The 22,765-nt window shown below is 31.2% G+C and overlaps 2 protein-coding genes and 1 long non-coding RNA gene across 4 annotated transcripts in view; all 3 read left to right on the top strand.

Annotated features, from left to right (window-relative positions):
• Positions 1–22,152, top strand: part of twin (CCR4-NOT transcription complex subunit 6-like twin) — a 61,374-nt gene extending 39,222 nt beyond the window's left edge. Inside the window, exons 6-13 of the mRNA XM_089227951.1 lie at positions 7,440–7,508; positions 7,609–7,766; positions 9,024–9,178; positions 11,024–11,175; positions 17,841–18,059; positions 18,154–18,328; positions 18,391–18,530; positions 18,610–22,152. Of these exons, the coding sequence (XP_089084077.1) occupies positions 7,440–7,508; positions 7,609–7,766; positions 9,024–9,178; positions 11,024–11,175; positions 17,841–18,059; positions 18,154–18,328; positions 18,391–18,530; positions 18,610–18,692 (1,151 nt within the window). The 3' untranslated portion in view covers positions 18,693–22,152. The remainder of the gene's footprint in view (positions 1–7,439; positions 7,509–7,608; positions 7,767–9,023; positions 9,179–11,023; positions 11,176–17,840; positions 18,060–18,153; positions 18,329–18,390; positions 18,531–18,609) is intronic.
• On the top strand, positions 1,205–2,595 carry LOC149055730 (uncharacterized). 2 transcript variants are annotated; one of them, XR_016191642.1, is made up of 4 exons: positions 1,205–1,301; positions 1,402–2,155; positions 2,230–2,411; positions 2,481–2,595. It is a non-coding gene; the product is annotated as an uncharacterized LOC149055730 (long non-coding RNA). The 2 variants fall into 2 exon arrangements; XR_016191641.1 differs by having other exon boundaries at positions 1,224–1,305.
• On the top strand, positions 16,181–17,147 carry Yip1d1 (Yip1 domain-containing 1). Its single transcript, XM_015524230.2, has one exon. The coding sequence runs from the start codon at positions 16,359–16,361 to the stop codon at positions 17,058–17,060; it is 702 nt and encodes a 233-aa protein (XP_015379716.2). The 5' UTR covers positions 16,181–16,358; the 3' UTR covers positions 17,061–17,147.
• Positions 22,153–22,765: the final 613 nt, after the last annotated feature.

Here is a 22,765-nt window from a genome sequence, read left to right as displayed (position 1 = left end):
CTTTAACCAGATTTTATTGCAGAGTTCAAAAAATATATTTTGTATGAAAATGTTGTTTTTAATTCTAAATAGGTAGCAGACCATATTTTTATTTCCAAAAATGAATTGTACGGTTATAATATTAATGTAAATAGTTTTTATTTTGTCGGTGTTATTGGTATGAGCATAGGTGTTATGGGTGTGCATTAATTATTTTTCATTTTTATGCTATCGATTAAACTTGTAATCATTTTAATTGGAATTTCCGTTATTTTAAAACTGTAACATAGGTAATATAGAGTTTATAACTTATATTTAACACATGACCATCAATAATTACCCTCTCCCTTCGGATTACAATTTTTCGCTTATGACTTCCACATCGATATTGCTGATCATTCGTTATTATCTTGAAGACTGATTTTTAATGATTTCTTAAATTACACCCCAAGGGTAGATGATATAGGATCTTCCATATTAAAAACGTGCAAATTATATAACTACAGGTAGGTAATTACAGGGATGTATACAAATCAAAAAAAAATCCTTGGCCATCGCTATATATGTATATGCACCGAGATTTTAACCTGGTTAAAGATTTGTCAAAAAAATCTAAATAAAATTATCTACAAAATAAATAACGAACAGGATGAAAAAAAAACTAGGTGTACCTACATTGAGTTACCTATTCATGATGCTGAGTATAATGGTTTATACTATTTTAATGATCCGCTATTTTTAATTTAACTGAAGTTGAACAATACGATTTATGACAATACACCGCGTATATTAGGTATGTGTATATTACACCATTATGCACGCAGTATATACGACCATATTCTCTGTTCCAAACTATTTTAGTAAAAAAAAAAAAAAACGCGTGTCTAGTAAGTATACACTACATAAGTATATAATTAGCCCCTTATTAATAGACTATTAGTGCAATTTATTAATTATTTATTAGTGATAAAAGATTAGTCGTATACTCAGTAAATCCGAAAAAAATACACGCGAACTCAACTATAATACCTACCATTATTTATAACGTTTATGTAGGTATATATCGCGTATATACGTAAATGTATAGCGTGTTTGAGGTGAAAAACGATGTTTCGGTGATACGCTAAAACTATAACGAGGGACTTGCGGTCAAGTCAACTCCGCCAACACCCGTCAATACGTTTTTATGCGCTTACATTATATAATATTATATATATTATTATATAGGTGTACGGATAGAAACCACACTGCACCTCGCAGCCCGCCCGTGACTATTCGGTGTTGTAATTGCAGCTCACTACACGCACATCCGGGTTAATATAGTAGGTATATATACCTACTATTGTTGTTCGCAGTCGAACACAATTTTAACGATTATAATAATCGTTTCCAATTACGATTTAAAAAATTATTTTTGTATAGGTTATGCGTACTATCAAAGTGCTGTATAATAATAATATGTAATATTGTAATGCATGTAAGTATACATATTATAATATATGCTTCCTGCAATGGCATGGTTTATTATATCGCTTCGTTCGCGGATACGACGAAAGTTTATTAAAAAAATATCACGACTACTGCTGCCGATGAGGCTTCGTTTAGAAATTATTATTTTAATCTAATTGCGTGCAGTCAATTTCAGGCTGAACTGCGGAAAACGCGCGGAGAGAGCACATCATATTATTATTGTTGTTTTCGGATGCAGGAATCCTGTGATTTGGTAGTGTGTGTGTATGCGTGTGATGTGTTCGCAAGCCGTGTTGACATTGTCGTGTGAAACAAAAAGAAATTTTCTCGTTATGATGCTGCCCGTGATAGCAGGCGTGCGTCTGTTTATACACACGCGCACCGAACAACATTAAATGTGGAGCAAACTGCTGTAATGGTTCAGTTTGACTTTCTCATTATAATTCGCCTACTTTCACTCACTTCTCCGTTCCGATTTGACAATAGCTGGAAACGTCTCTCGTCGCCGTTGTGTATCAATCGCGGTGTACCACCCCTCTCCTACCACCACCCACGAATTAACTGCGGTGACATTTCATATAAACGTTCATTATAAAAAACACATCGGGCATCGACAGCTGCTGCATAAACCTATATTAATAATAATATAGTAATAATAATAATATACACATCATGACAGGTAGCATGTGTTGCTGTAGCTGAGTAGGTAATATGAAAATATGTACGTGATTTCTATTATATAGAATATTAATATATATATATCGTTCGTTTTCTTTGCAGCTAAATGTCTGGCACAATCTTTAATATACGTACTGTATCATTGTGGTGTGCCTATCGCACATTGTGAAAGAAACGAACTAGAAATTGAAAATAATCGTCAACGTTATCGTGTTTACGAAACTATTGTAAATTATACAATAGGAAAACTCAGCTGTGAAAGAAAAGAGTTATTAAATTTCTATGTAATAGTTTTAAATTTCAACAAACATAATAATATAATGATGAATTGTATGTTATCGTTTTCTTTCTAGTTTCCACATTATCATATAGTTCATTAATCGTTATCGTGTGTTATTGTGTTATATACCATAACTGCGACCTTAACGTATACATCGGGCTAAATACGTAGAACTTGCAGTGTCCATAAGGTGAGCTAGACGTATATCTTTGGTAATATAATGTGTTGTTTTGTTCGCCTATATAGTGGCTTCAAGACCATTTGGTTGAGAGTGGACTACACTAGTGAAGTTATTTGTGTTATATTATTATAGTTGTATAAATCGTTTTGACTACCATAAGTACTCGAATTAAACTAGTATCTATTGTTTATAAGTTATGACTTGTTATCAGGCCATAGATATATTATAATTATAAGCCTTTGAACGTAAAATTTTTAATATGTATTGGGTACAAACAAATTAAATAGAAATCGCAAAGTGCTATGTTGATTGTTGGGAAATTATATATGAAAAAAAACATAATCTATCTGAATATTTCTTATTTTATTTATGCTTTCACTGCAAGTTATGCCAAAATTTGTAAATCAGTTTCTAAACTATTTAGAAGGGTAGGAGTTAAGAAAAAATAATAATTTTAAAAACCTAGCTCTAGTAAGTATGTTTTCAATTGACTATAGAGATTTGGAGAGCAAAATTATAATTTTATTCGTCTCACTTTCTATATCAAGCGAACCAATTTCTCATATTCCACGCATTTACTTTGGTATACAACTTGATTGCAGTATATTTTACTCTCTATTTCTTGATTTATAATGTATTTACCTTTTTTATTACAATGTATTAAATCGTTGCACAGGATGTAATAAAACGAGTACTCACTACGCGGGTTTATAAGGGCATGCATTATTCTGTACTTTGAATGTTTATACGCATTTATATTAATACGTTTAATAAAAATAATATTTAAATATGAGACAAAAATATATATTTTGTATATTTAATAATTATTTATATACAAAATACATAAAAAAATTACGGATTATGATAATTATTATTCTATACTTATGTTCACTATTATTAAAGCATTAAGAAACCATAATTATTCCAGTTTTAATACATTAACGGTAAAACATATGCATTTATAACATTATATTGTGGTTGGTCCAGCTGCTTTATAATTTATAATCTAATATATAGACATGGTATATACATATATCATTATTATAATACGACCGAACCTATACCAATATGTTTGGAGTTTTCGCCGTATATATAGGATTATTTTATTTTATGATTTCCATATTTATATACGAGTCAATGATGTTTTACAGCTATATATATATACACACACACACACACTCACGCCTACCTCTATATTTTAAAATGGTTGTGTCGGGAGCACTGCAGGTTTTGACACGCACACTCGCCAAAATCTAGTCTTTTAACCTTGTCCCGTTACCGGAACAGCGTAAGAATTTCGGCTATATTCGCCCTTATATAATATCATTTAAAAACACTGCAGGCGATTCTGAATGCCGTGAGCGAAGCGAATAAAACATTATCGGCATCGCCGATGTCTCGCTGGTGCCTGGTGTATATCCGGAATGGTTGGAGTATTTCCGAATTCACAAACGACATTTGAAAACACGACATAATTTTCAGTCATATAAGACGTTTGCCGTATTTTATTTCGTCTCCGATTTGATTATGACATCAACAACGTATATATACATATTTACAATTTACGCCAACGGGTACACAATGGTTGATGGTTAGATCAATATGGTTTGTAATAATATATTGGGCTCATTGTGCTCGTTTATAAATATTGTCGCATGGTGTAATTACCTACTATACGTTGTATTATCGTCTTTTGATTATAAGAATAATATAAAAAAAAAAGTTAAACGATTGACCTGAATTTTAGCATAACATTTACCGTCAACAATCCGCTTACGAGTAAGACCGTATAAATTGTATTAATTATACGAATATATGAATGACGTGTTGTATACAAGACACCGTTGTCATCGTTGTCGTTGGATTTACGTGGCCGCCCCGCGTCGCGATTTGTCCGTTATAAAATAACCAAATAATTGATTGACGTAGTAAAACTGCAGCCAACAAAAAAAAAAAAAAAATTGAAAAAAATAGAAATGGGTTTATTGGTCATCGGGTTCAACAACTTTACGGGTTGGTCCGGGCTTAAGTCGCCGTGAAAACGCGCGTGCGATTTTTCACGGGTCGTCTTCGTCGCGATGTTGATGTGGTGTCCCCTTTGGCCGGTCTGGGCGTGCGTCGAAAAACGGTTGTTCAGGCGACTCACAGTGTGGTTTGATGGATTAGAACACGCGCTCTCGTAACGGACAGTTTTTGTCAGGTCTGACACGGGAGAACAAAACAACAAAAATATACAAAACATAATCAACAATATAAAGACGAGTAAAATATTAATAATAATACTCGATGACTGTGTGATGCTGTGTAGGTTGATACAGGGTGATCTCTTTAAAGGTCATTTTCTCGAAAAGTTTTGAAACTCGACATTATTGAAAGAAAATTACATTTTTACTATCCTTGTCGTTTTTAATTTTTTTGCTTTTTTGAATGACAGCATATTACATTGTAATTTCTTATTCTCGATTTCCAAACAGAATTGAGAATTTCAGTATATCAATATAAAAATCACATTTCGAACAAATAGTTAATTAAAGTGTATATAGGTACGCATGTAGAGCACAGTAGTGAATTGATGTATGAAAATTCTTGGTAATATATAGGTATACTCTGTTTCCTAGTATGAGATCAATAATGTATGCTGTCTCATTCAAAAAATTAAAAACTTATTAATTATAACAGTAAAAATAGTAAAAAATATGTTTTTTTAATCTATCAAAAATGTATATTTTAATTTTTCTTCAAAAATGTCGTTTTGGATAATGACCTCAATCGTGTAAAATTAAATATTTCCAACACCGCTTAACCTTTTTAGGAAAACGAGCATCTACCTTTAACAGAATCACCTTGTATATACGGTCATAAACACTGGTAGCCGGTGTACCTACATATACGTAGATCGTGTACGTGATATTACACGAGTTATTGTTTTTGCGCGTCACGTCTCCGTATTATTATATTGTAATATATTTATTATGTGTCGAAATCTGGCTCGGAGGATTGTCGACCGCTTGTCAGCTTGCGTTTGACGCCGTAAAGTATAATAATAATAATTATTATTATGATTGTTATTATTACACTGTAAGCTATAAGCGGAGCATAATATTATTATCTTTGTACGGTATTATGTGTTCTATACGACACACACACGAATATGGCGTGATTGTTTGTATTTTTTTAGAAATATTTTTTTTCGTCATAAACTCAACCATACGCAGTGGTGAGAGGACAATGGATTTGGCGGGTGTACGCTCACGCTCTCTCGAGTAGTTGTATATATGCACGTAAAAAAACGATAATTAATATACTTATCAGCGCGGACAATAATAATTATCATTTTAATTGTTCTCGATTTTTTTTTTTACTTTTCAATGGTCGTTCCACAATCTCTGTTTCTAGCCCGAACTCGTAAATGCCCGCGGCATTTCGACTTACAGCGTATAAAGTACGAATATTGATTAATAAATACAATATAATACAATTTTATAATCAATGATAAGCGTTGTACGTATTATGTATAATGTTATGAGTTATGACCATTGACCCAGTCGTGTGACGATTACGTTAAACTATTTTATTTCTCGTTTCATCTGTAGCCTACCAATGTAAACCGAAGTAATAACGCAGAACGGTGCATTTTTTAAATGTATTTTTTAACAAATTAATGTAAAATATATATTATTATGCGATTTAACTTTACTCGTCTGCGTATACGCATATATTTGTCATTAATGTATAAAATATAGTAAATTGGTATCCAACGAGAGAACCTATTCGCGTGTTAGTATTTTGAAGGGATGGACGCGGGTAGGCGAGAGAACGGCTTGCGAGCGTTCACATATTAATTTATTGGCCGATCGACGGCGACGATCGTGTGCGTGCTTCTATTATATATAATATGTACATATGCGATTGTATATATAGAGAAAAATTAACGAGATTGCATGCGATCGGCATACGTAATGCTCAATGAATATATTATTATTATTATTAAACGCGATTTCCAATCCGATACGACGAGACTAAATTAATATAATATTGTATATACGCGTGCGTCTGTACATTATAATAATATAAGAGAGTAGGCTTCAAAGTCGATTTTGTCTGCAAATGAATATACATATTATTGTAATTGCCTGCACAGACGATAACAACGGTGACTATCTGTGTGTGTGTGTCTTTCTTACTCATCTTTTTCTCTCTTTATTTGACTGTATAATACGTAATATCAATATGTATACACAGTACACACATATATGCGCGTGTGACATAAGGCGTTTGTGCTTATACGCAAATGCGCTAACATTGAATTATGATGACATGTGTATTATTTAAAGTATATAGTGTGTGTCTGACGTCTGTAGTTAAGATTTAGACAAGCTAATATCGACAAACGCCAACAAATATTTCAATAAGCCGCGTGCAATGATAAATACTCAAACTCTATGAATGACGTTTTTGTCTCGCCGAGTACAATGTGCTTGCTTGTGTGTATTGCGATCGAATTAATTTAGACCAGACATAATAATATTATTATCGTTGAAACGGTTTTTACGATTACTTTTTTTTTCGTTCCGTATAGGCGGTGGTGTGAGACTTTCACGCGGCTGCGGCTGAGGGTATCGCGCTCGCGCGTGCCAAGAATAAGTCCTTTGACACGATTAATTATCGGATGAAAAAAGAAATTATATCACTTCTTAATTCTTACTATTACTAATTATTAGTTATTATATTATATTATTATACAGTTGTATTTTATATATTTACATTTACGGCTGTCGTTAAACACTACGAGTTTTATAAAAATATTATATTATTAATTAGAAATCTATTTATTTATTTTTTTTTTTGCAGTGAGAGTACCTGTGCCTCCGGGAAGACCATGGATACCTCTATCTAGACCGAACAAGAATATTCCTTCCTGTGAGTCGCCGTTGTGTGTTATAATAATAAATTATAATTTATTTATCATTATTAATTGTTATAAATTAATGCGTATTGTTAATTTTTATCGACGTTACAGGTCCAGTTACAGTGATGTGTTATAACGTTTTATGCGAAAAATATGCTACTACTCAGATGTACGGATATTGTCCATCTTGGGCCCTTTCCTGGGATTATAGGAAAAAAGTTATTTTAGGCGAAATCCGGCATTATACTGCCGACATTATTACTTTACAGGTACGTGCTTATATATGCTAACTCTGTTAAATTATTGTTTTCTGAGATTAGTTGATTCTTTCTGTACACATATTAAACACGATGCAGATATCGCACAGACAAAAGACACCATGGTTATTTTTTTGTATAATGTAATCTATATTTTACACGAATACCTAATATAATAAATGTATAATGTATAATATTAAATAAGATTAATAATTAGTTAGGGTTGAATAATTTTATTTTCATTTTCAAATTGTTTTCAACTTAACTGACACAGCTACAGTAAGCATTAAAATTTATTTTTCTAATTAATTATCAACTACGTACCTACAATTACTGAGATCTAAAAGTGTACTAAAATTGTTGAGTTTATAGTTTTCATTGAGTATTAATTCACTTATATTGCTATAAATTAGATTTTACTACAATTTATTGGATATCCTAATTTTCGGATAACAGATTAAGATATTATTTACCTAATTATTTGGAAGTGAATTTATATTGTAACCTCTTGATGCTCAAAGTTGAGTAGATTGTAATTTTTTTTAAATGATATATTAGATATATATTAAATAGGTATATTTCTATTTTGTTTGTTCCGAGGCTTATAAAATTAAGTAACAGATTTGTATAATTTAAAATGTTGTCATTTTCATTAAAAAAATAACGCATCGTCACAAAAATCTAAGATGTAAAGATTAGAATAAAGTATACTAAACTTGTATTTTTAAATTAATTAGAAAATTATTCTGAAATGAGTAAAATATATATAATTATGAAAACCTTCATTTTCTTTATGTATATTATAGAATTTACATGTTTCCGAATTTTTAAAGATAATTTTAGTTTTGCTCAATGCAATTTTTTAACTCTTTAACTGGCAGAGTTTTAATTTTATCATTTTTGCATGCACTTTAACTGCCTATGCATGCATATCACGCGTTTATGTTCACTACGAGTTGGTACCTACAATGTATTATGGCTTAAGTGTTGCATAAATACTTGTATTTTATAATCATGATTGTAGCTGATATTTATATGTAGTGTATATAGGTACCTATATAAATAAAAATGTGATAAATTGTATTCAATCCTGTTTGATTAACGTTGCATGTATGCGTGTCCACAATAAATCATTAGTAATTGCGGTATGATTTTTAATTAATCATTTATTTATTTTTTGTCAACTCGCGTCAACTTATACGCACATAGACATAATATACTTCGATGACTTTGAAATGTATAAATAATGTGTTTTATTTGAATTTTCAGGAGGTCGAAACGGATCAATTTTACAATTTCTTTTTGCCGGAGCTTAAGAAAGATGGCTACGACGGCGTATTCTCTCCTAAGTCAAGAGCTAAGACTATGTCCGAAAACGACCGTAAACGAGTTGATGGATGTGCAATATTCTTCCGAGCGATCAAGTTAGTATATCATTATTATTCACTGCTGCGTGTACAATATATACAATATATATTATACGTCTTATATGTTCTGGTTGTGGTCATGACTTGTGTCAAAGCCTTGGGGTACATGGCTCCATTTATAATCATACGCGGTTTTTGACACACATGTATCAGGTTTGATAACTTATACCAATTAAATACATGTTTGCTGTATATATACATCTCCTTCGGATTTCAAATATTGGAAACGAATCCGAGACCACTTTTGATTGGCATACAATCGCGGCGACAATCGCACTATAGGACGAAATATTTCGGGCGATCGGCGTTTCGTCAATTTGTTTTCTTCACGAACTAATTTCATATTTTGCCATATATAGTTATATTAATTTTTTGATTAAACACAACTTTGATTGGATCTGCGTCGAACGTCACTGTATAATAGTTATTATTTGTTATAATAGTACATTGGGAGATAATTATAACAGTTAATATAGTTGCAAAGTTAGTTAATAGATAGTATACACTCATTATTTGAAAAAATATAAATGTATAAAACACCTGTATATTTTTTGTACCATTCGTAAATACTATGCCATTTCCCAGTAGTTGTTTGTATGTTGGGTATATGTATACATTTGTTTGGTTATATATATTATGTGCTTAAAAATATGCATATTCTACAATATTTTTTATTTTTGCATATAATTCTGGATCTCATGTGTACTCGTTGCAATTAATTCGCTATTGGTATATACTTGTTTGAAATTCGATTTGTACATTGTATTAAAATTCTTTGAAATATATTTTCTAGTTAAGATTAAATGTATGTCGCATTCAAAAAAGTAAAATGTTTCAAAAATATTATAACGATGAGAATAGTAAAAATATTAAAAAAAATAAAACAAACTTTTATGCTTAACCATAGATAATGAGTGTAGCTATTATAAATCATCGCTATATGGATTGGTATGATCACTTAGTGTATGTGTGTGCATATTATTCGTAACAATGTTTCGGCAGTTTATAATTTTTAAGAACACGTGGTTTTGCAGGGTTTTAAAAATCACTTATTCTTGCCGTCTTCTACTGCTGGCAGTGGCGTACTTACAATTTTAGGGGCATTGTTATACAGCTATACGAAGACGAGTCTTAACTGTTCGATTTGCCGTCAACGCGTACAATAATGTGTTGTAATTCTTCTGCAGTTGACTACTAAAGAGGTTGGCGTATACGGTCGCTGTATACCTAATTTAGACATAATGTACTTTATAAAATATATACTTATGCTTAGATATTATTAAAATTACTATATATACATGTAAATGTAATATGTATGTATATATTGTATACTAATATTATTTAACCAGTTAATAATTTAAAAGAACATAATATCATCCTGCAAAGTTGAATCTTTTTAAAATCTTTTTGAGTCTTTTATACATATTTATCTGGTAATTCGTTTACATATAGTTTCTATCTTTTGCACTATTAACAATAGTTTATATATATTTTATATTCGATTAAACTCCGTTTTGGGCAGTTAGGTTAAAGTAGTAAACTCGTTATTGTGACTCAGTAAAGGCAATAAATTTAAGTGTTATTTGTATTCAGAAAACTATGTAGGTACTTGTATATAGGTAGATTAATTACGTGTAGACGTATAGTCAACGGTCTTGTGTATACAAGTCGCTATTGGTAATAATAATGTTTTGCACCTCAAGTAATAGGTCTATCTATATATTATTTAATTATTTTTAATCTGTCAATAAATAAAATTACGTTTATTCTTTGTAATGTGTATAACGTAATGTGTGTAAAGTATACACTGATTAATTATATCCGTGTATTTTTTTCTTCTAGATTTACACTAATCAAGGAACATCTGATAGAATTCAATCAACTGGCAATGGCCAATTCGAGTGGTTCGGACGACATGCTCAACCGAGTGATGCCCAGAGACAACATAGGTCTGGCTGCCTTGTTGAAAACCAACGAAACCGCATGGGAAAACTGTAAGTCGACTACGCCAGGTATCCTGGTATAGTTTTTCTGTATGTACCAAAATACACATAAATGTATCTTTTACGTACAGTGTATGTTATAAGTTTATAAGTCTTGTCTGGCTGCAGAGTGCAGATATTGAAACGTATATACGCACACACATACGCGAGTAATATGCATGCACCGCGGTTATATTAAATATGTACCTCCATCATCCGTGTATGGCTGTCGTATACTTTCTGTATTATAACAATATTCAGATACTTTCGTATTAATGAACAATATTTTGATGTACGATTGTAAACGGAATATTTATCATTTTCGCGTTCGTTTCGCGTGCAATGAAGACACGCGCGTAAAATATAGGCCTCGCGGTTGCAATAAACGTTTATCATCGTGTTTCGATTTAACTCGCTGTATTACAAACTCACGCTCGAGCTCACACACACACGTGCATATTGGCATATAGGTATTTCATTGCGCGTATAATATACTCATTTCAAGGATATATAAGTAAAAGATTTCGCGCTACGATAAGTCGATAACGCCCATTATATATATATACGTGCGCATTATTGCCATCACGCACACACACTCATATACCCGTGCATTATAATATCGTATACCTATGTATAATAGTGTATACTGGATAGTATGTATATTAGATATTTATAATCTGCGCGCCCGTTAACTCGAATGTGTTTATTATATATAATAATATATATAGTTTGGAATTATGTAGGATAATGCGCGCGCGACGATGATCAATAGAATCGTTAACTCGTATATATTGTATATATATATATATAAAATGTGTGTGTATATATTATATACCTCCCATATTATAGTAATAATAATAATATAATAGCATTATGATCGGCGCGGAGACGACGTATATAATGATAATAATAAGTGAAAGTCAGTAGGGCCCTGGGGTCGTCATTAGCAATTGAATAGGTTAGGTTGCTCCGGACGATATATTGCTCCGGACGGACACTGAGCTGGAGTGTAGGTATAGGTGTATATTGTAGGTATATACGCTGGCTCGTATTTTGACGTAATTTTTCCAATAAGAGCGTATAATATATTATTATAATACGCACTATAGAAAGATTTCGGTTTCAATCGAGCACTCATTAAAATAATACGTAGAAAATGATGTAGGTAGTATAATATATGTTTTTTAATACACGCTACTCAATCGTTTTAATCTTGCATGAATGCAATTTGATTTTAAAAACACCAATAGGTACGTTATAATTTAAAAGACATACCCTCCTACGCGCATATAATATATATACTATATACATTATACATATATACTAGCTGAACCCGTGCAATTCATAGCCCGTTAAAAATCCTATCTGTCTTATGTGTTAAATTCGTTTCCTGTGATTTTGCTAGCAGTATACTAATACTCATAGATAGATAACGGTTAAAATATACTAAGTAATAATCTTACAATGATATTCAATTAAGTTTATCATTTTTATACTACGTTTTTACGAAATGCACAGTTAACAATAATTCAGGGATATATATTATAGCAATCATCACTAATAGTAACTGTTTATAATTAAACAAAATGTCTGTTTAAGCACCTCCCGGGGTTGGGCCTATCACTTTTTAACTTAGCCTATCTTCTGCCCATAGGTCTAATATATCTCTGTACCAGCTTTCATCGTAATCTGTCCAGCCGTTTGTAGTAATGCATAAAGACAAACAGACAGAAATCCATTTTTATATATGCGCGTTCGCGTTCCCATCATTAATAAAAAGTATAGTATAATGCTCGCGATCGTCTGATTTTCATCTCGCTGTTGTCATACATGCTGCCACACGTGTCGGATGTAATAGATCTTTTTTTTATACGACACGAAACGAGTCAAAAAATCTACGTTTTTCTATGCTTGTCCAATATTAATTCACACTCGGCACGACAATAATGTGTTTGTTAAAGATTGAAATTTCCGTTGTTGTCGCTAGTGCAACAGACCAATGGCTTGCATAATTGATTCATTCGTATTGTGCACAATGTATATTATGTTACCACAAAATACATACTCAATGTCCTAATGCGTTATAATCTGTCGCAAGTGTCAATCGGTATACGCGTAAGTAGACCATAATATAGTCGTCTCCGCGGTAGTGGCTGGCGTAAAAAATTAATTTTAATTGTTCAGCGTAAAATCGCAATGATGCAGTAGACAGTAGACATAAAATATCATCATACATTATATGAATGTAATGTGTATAATATAGAACGTATAATTATATAATATCTATATATCATATTATATGTACAGCGATGATCGTCGTCGTGCCAACCTATATGGTTGTTGTTTGGACGAAATAATAAAATTGAGAAAATTATTATTTAATTTCATTCTTAAGTATACGCACAACGACACGCGTGTCTCGAGCGAGATTCTATGTGTATGCATATGTGCGAGACTGCGACTTCACTGCAGGCGCTAATTATAGTTTAACTATTAATTACGAGTCATCGTACGTTAAAAATTAAATTATGTAATTTGTTACAATAAGATGAACGTACATGTTATAGTACTTCTTTAGAAGTGTCTCGGTGATCATTTATTATTTATACCTGGGCGTGACTCTCCATCATCCTATATAGTCATATACAATATACATTTCAGCCTTGGCCGTGGAGATAAAATACCTGTCCTGGGGAAAGAGGCACCATAAGGGATCCCTAATTTTGGACTGTGGAGTTAACTGGATTACCTAATACCTAGTAATTTAGAGACCGGTATATAGTTGTACAGGAGTTAGTGTGAGAACAACTAAGATCATAGCGGGACAATAAATGATGTGTATTGGTTTTTACAATTTTTGCAATTGTACGTGTATTCAATGTTATATCTGTCATTAGTAATAACCTTTGAAGATGTAAAAATGTTTCAATCTTCGGCCTTAAAGGTGGTTTTTAGTGGCGAATTGTATCTAGTTGGTAATTGTGTCCTCCCCGGGAGTACAAGAGTAAAAACTTCCCTATCGCCTTCATTTACTATTGGTATTAGCACCAAATATTTATAATTTAAAAACTTTCAAAACATAATAGAGTAATATGGCATGATAACATATTTTGCGATAGATATAGCCGTCTGCTGCCATTTTGTGACGTAGGTATTATGTTGTTCTATGGAGTAGTCATAATACACGGTATATAAATAAAAAAACATTTTACCGACCAATCAGAAGATGCACGATTTGTATGTGCAATCTATCGAATACGGTAAAAATTTAATCTACCACGTTTCTTAATTATAGTCAACGTTGCACTTTATTATTATTTTACGTGCTTATTTTATTGTCAAGAAATTCAATTTGTATGCTAAATGTATATTAATAATAATCAACATCAGAAATTTTCCTCGACCAATAAGGACTTAAATAATAATTTTATTGATTTCTCCTTTTTAATGTATATTAGGATTGATCCAAAAATCCAGTCAGACTGTTTGAAAAATCTGGGCTTTGCCGCCGGGTTCCTCCCCGATTTTATTCCTGACCACCCCTGTCGTTGTAAAGAATTCAAGCCTTTCGCTATCCCTTCTTAAACCCAACACCGCAGTATGCCAGTATATTAATACCAATACCATTGTTATTATATAGTATATACCATGGTTATGATGTCGCGACGGGAATTGGAATTCGTCGCGCATGTGAATGCCAACGCGCGTTTTTGCGTTTCCCGAACACGCGATGAGATGTATTATTCGCTCGTTATAAATCATAACACCTTTCGTCGTGTGCGATTTATAATGTTGTCGACGTCGTCGGTATACATAATACATAATATACGTTTATTATATATTATTGGTATGCACGTTTGGTGGTTTCTAATTGGCTTTAAAATGCCTTTCGAACAGTCAGTGATTTGTGCCTCGCGTATATCGTTTATATTACTATGTATAAAATATAATATAAGTGTAATAATAATAATATGTACTTATTCTATGATATTATGGTAAATTTGTTTTGCGCTCCGACGTTTTGATATTCGCTATACTAAATAATAATTATTAAATATGATTAAAGGTCGTCGGCGCTCTCTATAAGTCCTAACTTACCCCGCTGTAAGCGTATGTGTCACGTGTGTATTATGTATATTTTAATATTGTTTTTTTTTTTTTTTTTGTGAGGAGAACCCGCGGCAACAAGCCATTGGGTGTGGGGTGGTACGGTAGGGATTATTTTTGTATGTTTGTTTGTAGGTTTTTAAGTGGGTACGGTTGTAACACGTGTTTGTGTATGTGTGGCAAGGATATGTTGCTAAAAATCCCGGATGGGTGACCATCCGGGAGCTAGCAACTGCGGCCGGTACGTACGCTCAGTGCGTTTCTTCCGCAGATTGAGCGTACGACCGCTCCTCACCAAGCCACATATTAATATTGTGTTGTATGCGGTGACCAGAATTCTTTTTTTGTTTGATTGTCAAGTACACTCAATTTTTCTCTCTCTTCAATTAATATGTTACATATTATTATGAAAATTAATAATATTATTAATTTTCATAATTTAATTATTCATCTCTGGTTTGACCTAATGCATCCATGCATCTTGCATATTAGTACTAGTGCTAGTACTTTAGTATTTTTAGTTCCTCATGATGTTTGTGCAGTATAATATGAATGAATACTATATACTTGTACATTATACATTTAATACATTTATTCATAACATAAATATCACCTTGTACAATACTTTATTCCGAATTGCCGCACTTCGTTTAGTCGTTTCGCGTAGTATCTAACCATTCTAACCTACCCACCATATCCGATTAACGATAAACCCATTCAATAATAATATGATAATAATTAATCATTGAATATAGAAAAATATTTCGTCACCAAAACCTGCAAAAGATTGTCAGACAACGCGGTGGTCTAGCGCCGATCCGGTTTTGTACGTGGCGACGTTTTCGTTGCCCCGCGTGGATGCCCTGTTCGTTATCATCGATACGCAAATGTTATCAATTATCGTGTTGTTAATTTGTTATTCGACAATATTTTTTTGTGCATTCTTCATTACAATACAATCGTCGTTTCACGTTTGCGTATGTCATGTCACGGATTCCAATACATTTCTAGTAGACCGGCGTGTGTTCGTTTTGTCGGTGATCATTACACCAAAATTCTACAAGTATTTATCGTAGCCAACTATAACCATGAACCCCAATCAATATTACTCGGAGAATTCGTACTTTGTATCTGATGACAATCTCAACTTCCACGCCGGTTCGTATCCTAGCTATGATCAGAGTTTTGACAGCTATTCGCAACCAGCCCAGTTGAACAAGCCAAGTGCCTCGTCATGGCAGGCTGCACCTACTACGAACTTCACCGGTGAGGAAGACGAACCTCCTCTGCTTGAAGAGCTGGGCATCGACCTTAACAAAATCATCATTCGCCTGATGCACTCGCTGGACCCGACCGGCAAGTGTGGTGTCGTGCTTGGTGATTATGACGTTATCGGACCGATTGCATTATACCTGACGTACACGTCGTTGTTACTGTTGGCTGGCGGCAAGCTTATGTTCAGTTACATATATGGATTGGCTGTGTTAACGTCGGTGTGCATGTATGGCTTACTCTGGGCTATGACTGATTCATCTGAAGTCACATTGACGTCTACGTTTTCTGTACTGGGCTACTCTTTTACACCTGTTGTACTGGTGGCGTTGCTTGCCGTGTTTGTTAACCTCAAGAACATATTTGGCGCCATCATCGTATTGGCGGCCGTGTGCTGGAGCAGTATGAATGCAGCCAGGGTGTTTGTTGCCATGTTCGGAAACTCCGATCAGAAGTATTTAATGGCTTATCCGTGTGCAATCATCTGTGGTTTATACACACTGTTTATTTTGTATTGAAATTATTAATGTTCATTAATTTAAATGTTACTTGTAATTATTATAATTTTTTTTTCTTTTAATATATTTATATACAATAATATATAATGTTGTTCAATATTTATTTCTACAATACCAGTTTCTTGAAAAAAACATGCGTTACATCATTCATCATCAGGTGAGACTTTAATACTGTGAAAAAAATTACAATATCTTGTTTCCTTTAGGATTTTATTCTATGAATAAATATGTATGTTTCTTATTTGTATAATAATGGTGAGACGCATAGTAGGTAGTTGTGAAGTAATAAAGTATTTAGCTATTTGATTTTAGTTAGGTATGGCCATTGCCGTAATGTTGTTATAATATTAAATAGTAGGTTTACCTGCCTTATAAATTAAAATATGAAATGTTCAAATATATAATATAATAAATTAAATTGTCTTTGAAAAATTTTTCTTGAATTTTCCATTAAATTTTTGACACATTTTTAGAAATTTACAAAAAACAGATTATCATCTAAATATTTTTAACTTGAATTTAAGATAGTCTGTATTTATAAGAATTACAAATAATTATTATATGAACATAAATGTATAAATTAATATTATAATATAATATAATTAGGTAAATACTTCAAAAGGAATTTAAAAATGTTTGATAACATTAATTTAGTTTGGTCACCTGTGTCATTTCCTTGTTATAGGTACTAAATGAATGAAATTAAATCTGTTTACTATTATTATGTAAATATCATAAACTGGAGTGTGCACAATTTACTAATTATGCATTGTTATTTAGCTTTGCCATCTGAAGTCCAACAGCCTATACTTGTTTGTACTGCACATATACATTGGGATCCTGAATTCTGTGATGTCAAGCTCATACAAATCATGATGTTATCAAATGAACTGAACACTATATTGGAAGAAGCTAATCGTAATTACCGTAATGTAAATCACCATCAACCTCCAATACAGCTGTTATTGTGTGGGGATTTCAATTCATTGCCTGACTCAGGTATAAAATTATTTTGTCATGTTTTGTGTAGTTACATGTTGATTATTATTGGATTTAACTTTGGTTTGTTTTTATTTTTTCTTTATTTATTTAGGAGTGATAGAATTTTTGTCTGCTGGTAAAGTATCTTCAGATCATCAAGACTTTAAAGATCTGCAGTACAAGACACTTCTACATAAAATTTCTACATGTGATAGACCTAACGAGTTTATGCATTCCTTCAAGTTATCATCTGCTTACGAAAACATAATGCCATTTACAAATTATACGTATGTTATTTAAAAATGTTGTTCTGATGAATTATTTTTGATATTTAAAATGTATATTTTAGATTCAACTTTAAAGGCATCATTGATTATATTTTCTACACTAGACAGACTATGACGCCTCTTGGTTTGCTTGGCCCATTAGCTCCTGAATGGTTTAAAGACAATAAAGTACTTGGTTGTCCACATCCTCATATACCGTCTGGTAAATAACTTTTGGAACACATCATTTAATTTTAGTTACTTCAATTTATGTAATTAATTCATGCAATTTTAATTTTCAGATCATTTTCCTTTGTTAGTAGAATTTGAGTTATCGCCAAATGCACACCAAAGCAATTCAAATGGATTGATTGGTCGAAGGTAGCCTCAACGTCGGTTAAAAACCGTCAAAAAACATTAATCACCAATATTATACTAAGCGTATGTACATGTAACAAACACTCACTACGCCTTTTGTATCACAATAACAGTAAATAATTTGAATTACTGTGCCTATCCTCTTTTAACGTATGTCATTGACTTCATATGCAAATAATAATCTGTTAAAAACAAAAAAAAATCCCACGACTACATTTTTTCTTATTTATTTTTATGAACAAATGATAAACTGGAAAAGGTAATAAGAAGTAAATGTATCAAAACAAAAATTAGTTGTGAATTATTATTTTATAACTTAGCTATTTATCATCTTAGTTTATTTTATGTATGTAAAATATATCTCTCGCCACTCCTAATTTATTTTCAAATTTTTGTATACTACACCATAGATAAATTCTAACAAATATTTGTTGAGAGTCTTTTGTTTTACTTAATAATTACAGTTTTAACTATTGTAATGACTATATTTTTTTTTTTTGTATAACAAAATGTTTAGTCACTTATTTTTTACCTAAAATAATTAAATTTGCATTTATTTTAGCAATGCTGGAACATTTTTTTTTTGGCAACATTTTTTTCATTAATATTATTATTTTTTTTTTTATAATATGTGAATTAATTATTCTCATGTTGCTAAAAATACATTAAACTGATATTTAGTATTTTAATTCAAAAGTTTACAATCTTATCATAGATAATCTATTGGTATTCCTCCTGTACACATTATACACATTTAGTTTTCTGATATTTTGTATTATTGTGAAATGTTATAATGTTTTAATTTTTTTATGAATAATTTTCGTTTAATTTTAATACCTATGTAATAAATTTCATCATTGTAATGAAAGTATAAGAATTACTTCACAAATAAACTTAACCGTATAGCAACTGATTTCATAAGTATATTTACTGTCATCAATAGAAAGCACAGTAACACATATAATATATCATTGTTTTTATTATTTTATATTATACTCTCAATATCAGTATTTAAATATGAAATGAAATGTTTGATCAATGTCCTAAGAATCAATGTAAACACGTAACTTGTATTACTTTAAATGTAGTGTTAAATAAATTAAAGTTTGCTACTGATAGACTTTCAATAGACTTTATATAAAAAAATAACATTATCTATATAATAGCAATAATTGATTTATAGTAATTGAGTACGTACTGATAGATTATTTTTCTAGTATATTTAATGAGATAATATTGTTAAACTTGCAACTATAGAATATAAATATCGATCTGAAACGCTGTATGAGTTAATTTTCACAACAGTTACAAAATGCACACACATGTATTTATTATAATCATCATACCTATACTGTTAAGACTTAGTTCCTAAGCGTGTTATTGTTGATGTATAATAATGTATTCTGACAATTTTTTTCCATGTGTTACAGAGACATACTAACATACCTAACATATTTTTATGTACGAGTTAAGGCTAATTAAGTTAGTGCACACAGTGGCTTTTTTGGTACTTACTCTGACATTAAATCTTTCTTTTCGTCCCATAAATTCTTAAAATAATTTTCTTTTGTTCATGATTCTTATAATTTAAAAGTTTTGCAATTTTCTTTCAAATGTCGCCTAAGAACCGAGTATGCCAAATGGTGACTTTATAATGTTAGGTAACGTCGAGGACCACCTATTACCCTTAAATGTAGGATAAAATAATAATTTTTTCAAATGTGTGTTTTCGTCGTCATTCCGAACTAGTTTTTAGTATTTTTTGTTTTGTAATTTTGTTTTCCTTCGATTCTCTCATTGCTTCATCAGAACTCTATAACATAATATAGTGTACGTCTACGGGAGTACGAACTATGTAACGCACTCCTACAATTAATATCCTTTTAAATTTTAGGCCTTTAGTAGTAAGCTTTTTAGTATTTACGTATAACGGTTATCTGTGTTCCGTGGAAACTTCAAAATGACATTAAATATTTGATCAACCGTATCCTGATAAAATGATCAAAACGAAGAAAACTCGAGTATTAGATTCAAGCTTTTTACACATTTTTTTGGGGGAGGGGGGGGGGCTAATTTTAAGTTAGTGCGGTAGTTAAAGTATCTTTTTTTTTTTTTTTTTTTCTTATTATCGACGACGCTGCCGGAACTGCTTGCGCATTACGTCAACATTCGATTATCCGATTATGTATTATTTTTTTATTTAATTATAATATTTTGAATTTAAAATATATTCAAGTTCTTTTCTTACATATAATACACTAGTTATATCTGTGTCAGAATAATTCTTTCAAGTACAAATTGTATACCATATAAAAATATATGTACATGTAGTATTGAGTATTGGAATTTTGGTTTTAAATTTTTTTTTTTAAATATCTACTTCTAAATTTAATGTTTATAAAGCGTAACAATTTTGAGTATTATAATCAACGTTATTTATCGTGTGATGTAGTTACTCTCCACTAATTGAAGAATACTTCTGTGTAATTTTTTTTTTTTTGGTATTAAAATGATTGTGAAAACTATTTTTATTTGTACGCAAAACCGAATATTACACATTTACGAAATCGTACCATATTGTCGGCGGTCGTGTTTTCCTATATAATATTTTATGGTGTGTATATTACCTATAATAGATGAACGCACAAATATTTACCTATTATGATGTAGAACTATGTATGTATATACATATATATATATATATATATATATATTATATAAAAATATGTACATACAGGCAACACTATACGACACTGTATATAGTATAGTATTAGCCATTAGGTATTTGATAAAATACCACTTGTAAAAAGTGCAGTCGTTTCGGTCTCGCCCCCTCACGATTCTTACGCCCCTCTGTAGAATTATCCCCTACCCCTGTGGACCACAGATGTTGTGCCCGGTATTTCTATACCTATATATACCGTCGACGTTGTAGTTTCCACTTAAGATAAATATATTAATATAAATATAAGATAAATTAAGATAAATATATTAATATATAATAATAGGTAGTTTTTAAGTGACATTTAACTATAAATAGATAAATATTATAATACCGTTTAGAACGTTGTTAATATTATACCGAGCATAGATCAACCGTGCGCTAAATATAATATAGGTACCAACTGTACATTCTATATAATATATATTATGCATTATATATATCATTACAGTCGTATGTGTGTATGTATGATAATTAAACAGTAATAATGTTTTATGTACTGCCGCCAATGATGTATGTATACTTATGTATGTATTATATACTATATATTATGTGCTGTAAATATATATTATATTTATATATAAATGTGTGTGTCATATGTTGTATATTTATATATCATTATTTATTGCGACGATGTGCGTCTTGTATTAACTTATATATACTTATAGGTATCTCAATCGATGTCAACCACAAATACCTGATATAATAATAATATAATAACAATTCTTTTGTTTTATTTCATTAATATTGTGTTTCGTGCGTCTGTGCGTGTATTAGTATGACATTTATTTTTTTTAAATGAATTTCAAAAGTAAAATTGATAATACCGTTACAAAGTTCTTGTATCGGCGTATCGCATAAGACCTGTAAAGTCTATGTGAAAATCCAAGTTGTGTACAATATATAATATATTATAATGACTGCGTGAGTCACTGAAATAAGTTTAATTTGCGCTCGTACCTATGCAAACAACATAATATTACGATTTCGATAAATTATTGAATATTATAATATATTTATTGGCCAACGGCATAAATGTACCTATACATATTGTAAGTACCCTTACAAATGTATTATCTATAATATTCAAATATTATAACTTGAACAATGATACTTTTTTTTTTATACTTAGCTGATCCAATATTGTATTACTAAAGTTATGTTGTCGGTTCCATGGACCGTTAAAAATCATTTGAACTTGTTACTTACTACTTACATATTACAACAAGCGCGAATGATAACTAGGTAATTCGTAATTATAACGGATAAACACATAATGATTTAAATAAAAACAATACAATTCCACATGGTTGTATTTGCTGTTCAGCGTTCTGCTCACAGATTGTAATTTGTATGAC

Source organism: Diuraphis noxia, unplaced genomic scaffold (assembly GCF_037042655.1).
Source record: "Diuraphis noxia isolate RWA-SAM2 unplaced genomic scaffold, SU_Dnox_SAM2 contig0004, whole genome shotgun sequence".
In the NCBI taxonomy this organism is placed as follows: domain Eukaryota; kingdom Metazoa; phylum Arthropoda; class Insecta; order Hemiptera; family Aphididae; genus Diuraphis; species Diuraphis noxia.
This window is presented reverse-complemented; position numbering and strand designations above follow the sequence as displayed.

Bases quoted from the DNA above. Each gene is read 5' to 3' on its own strand.
- Yip1d1 (XM_015524230.2), top strand. From the start codon at position 16,359: ATGAACCCCAATCAATATTACTCGGAGAATTCGTACTTTGTATCTGAT.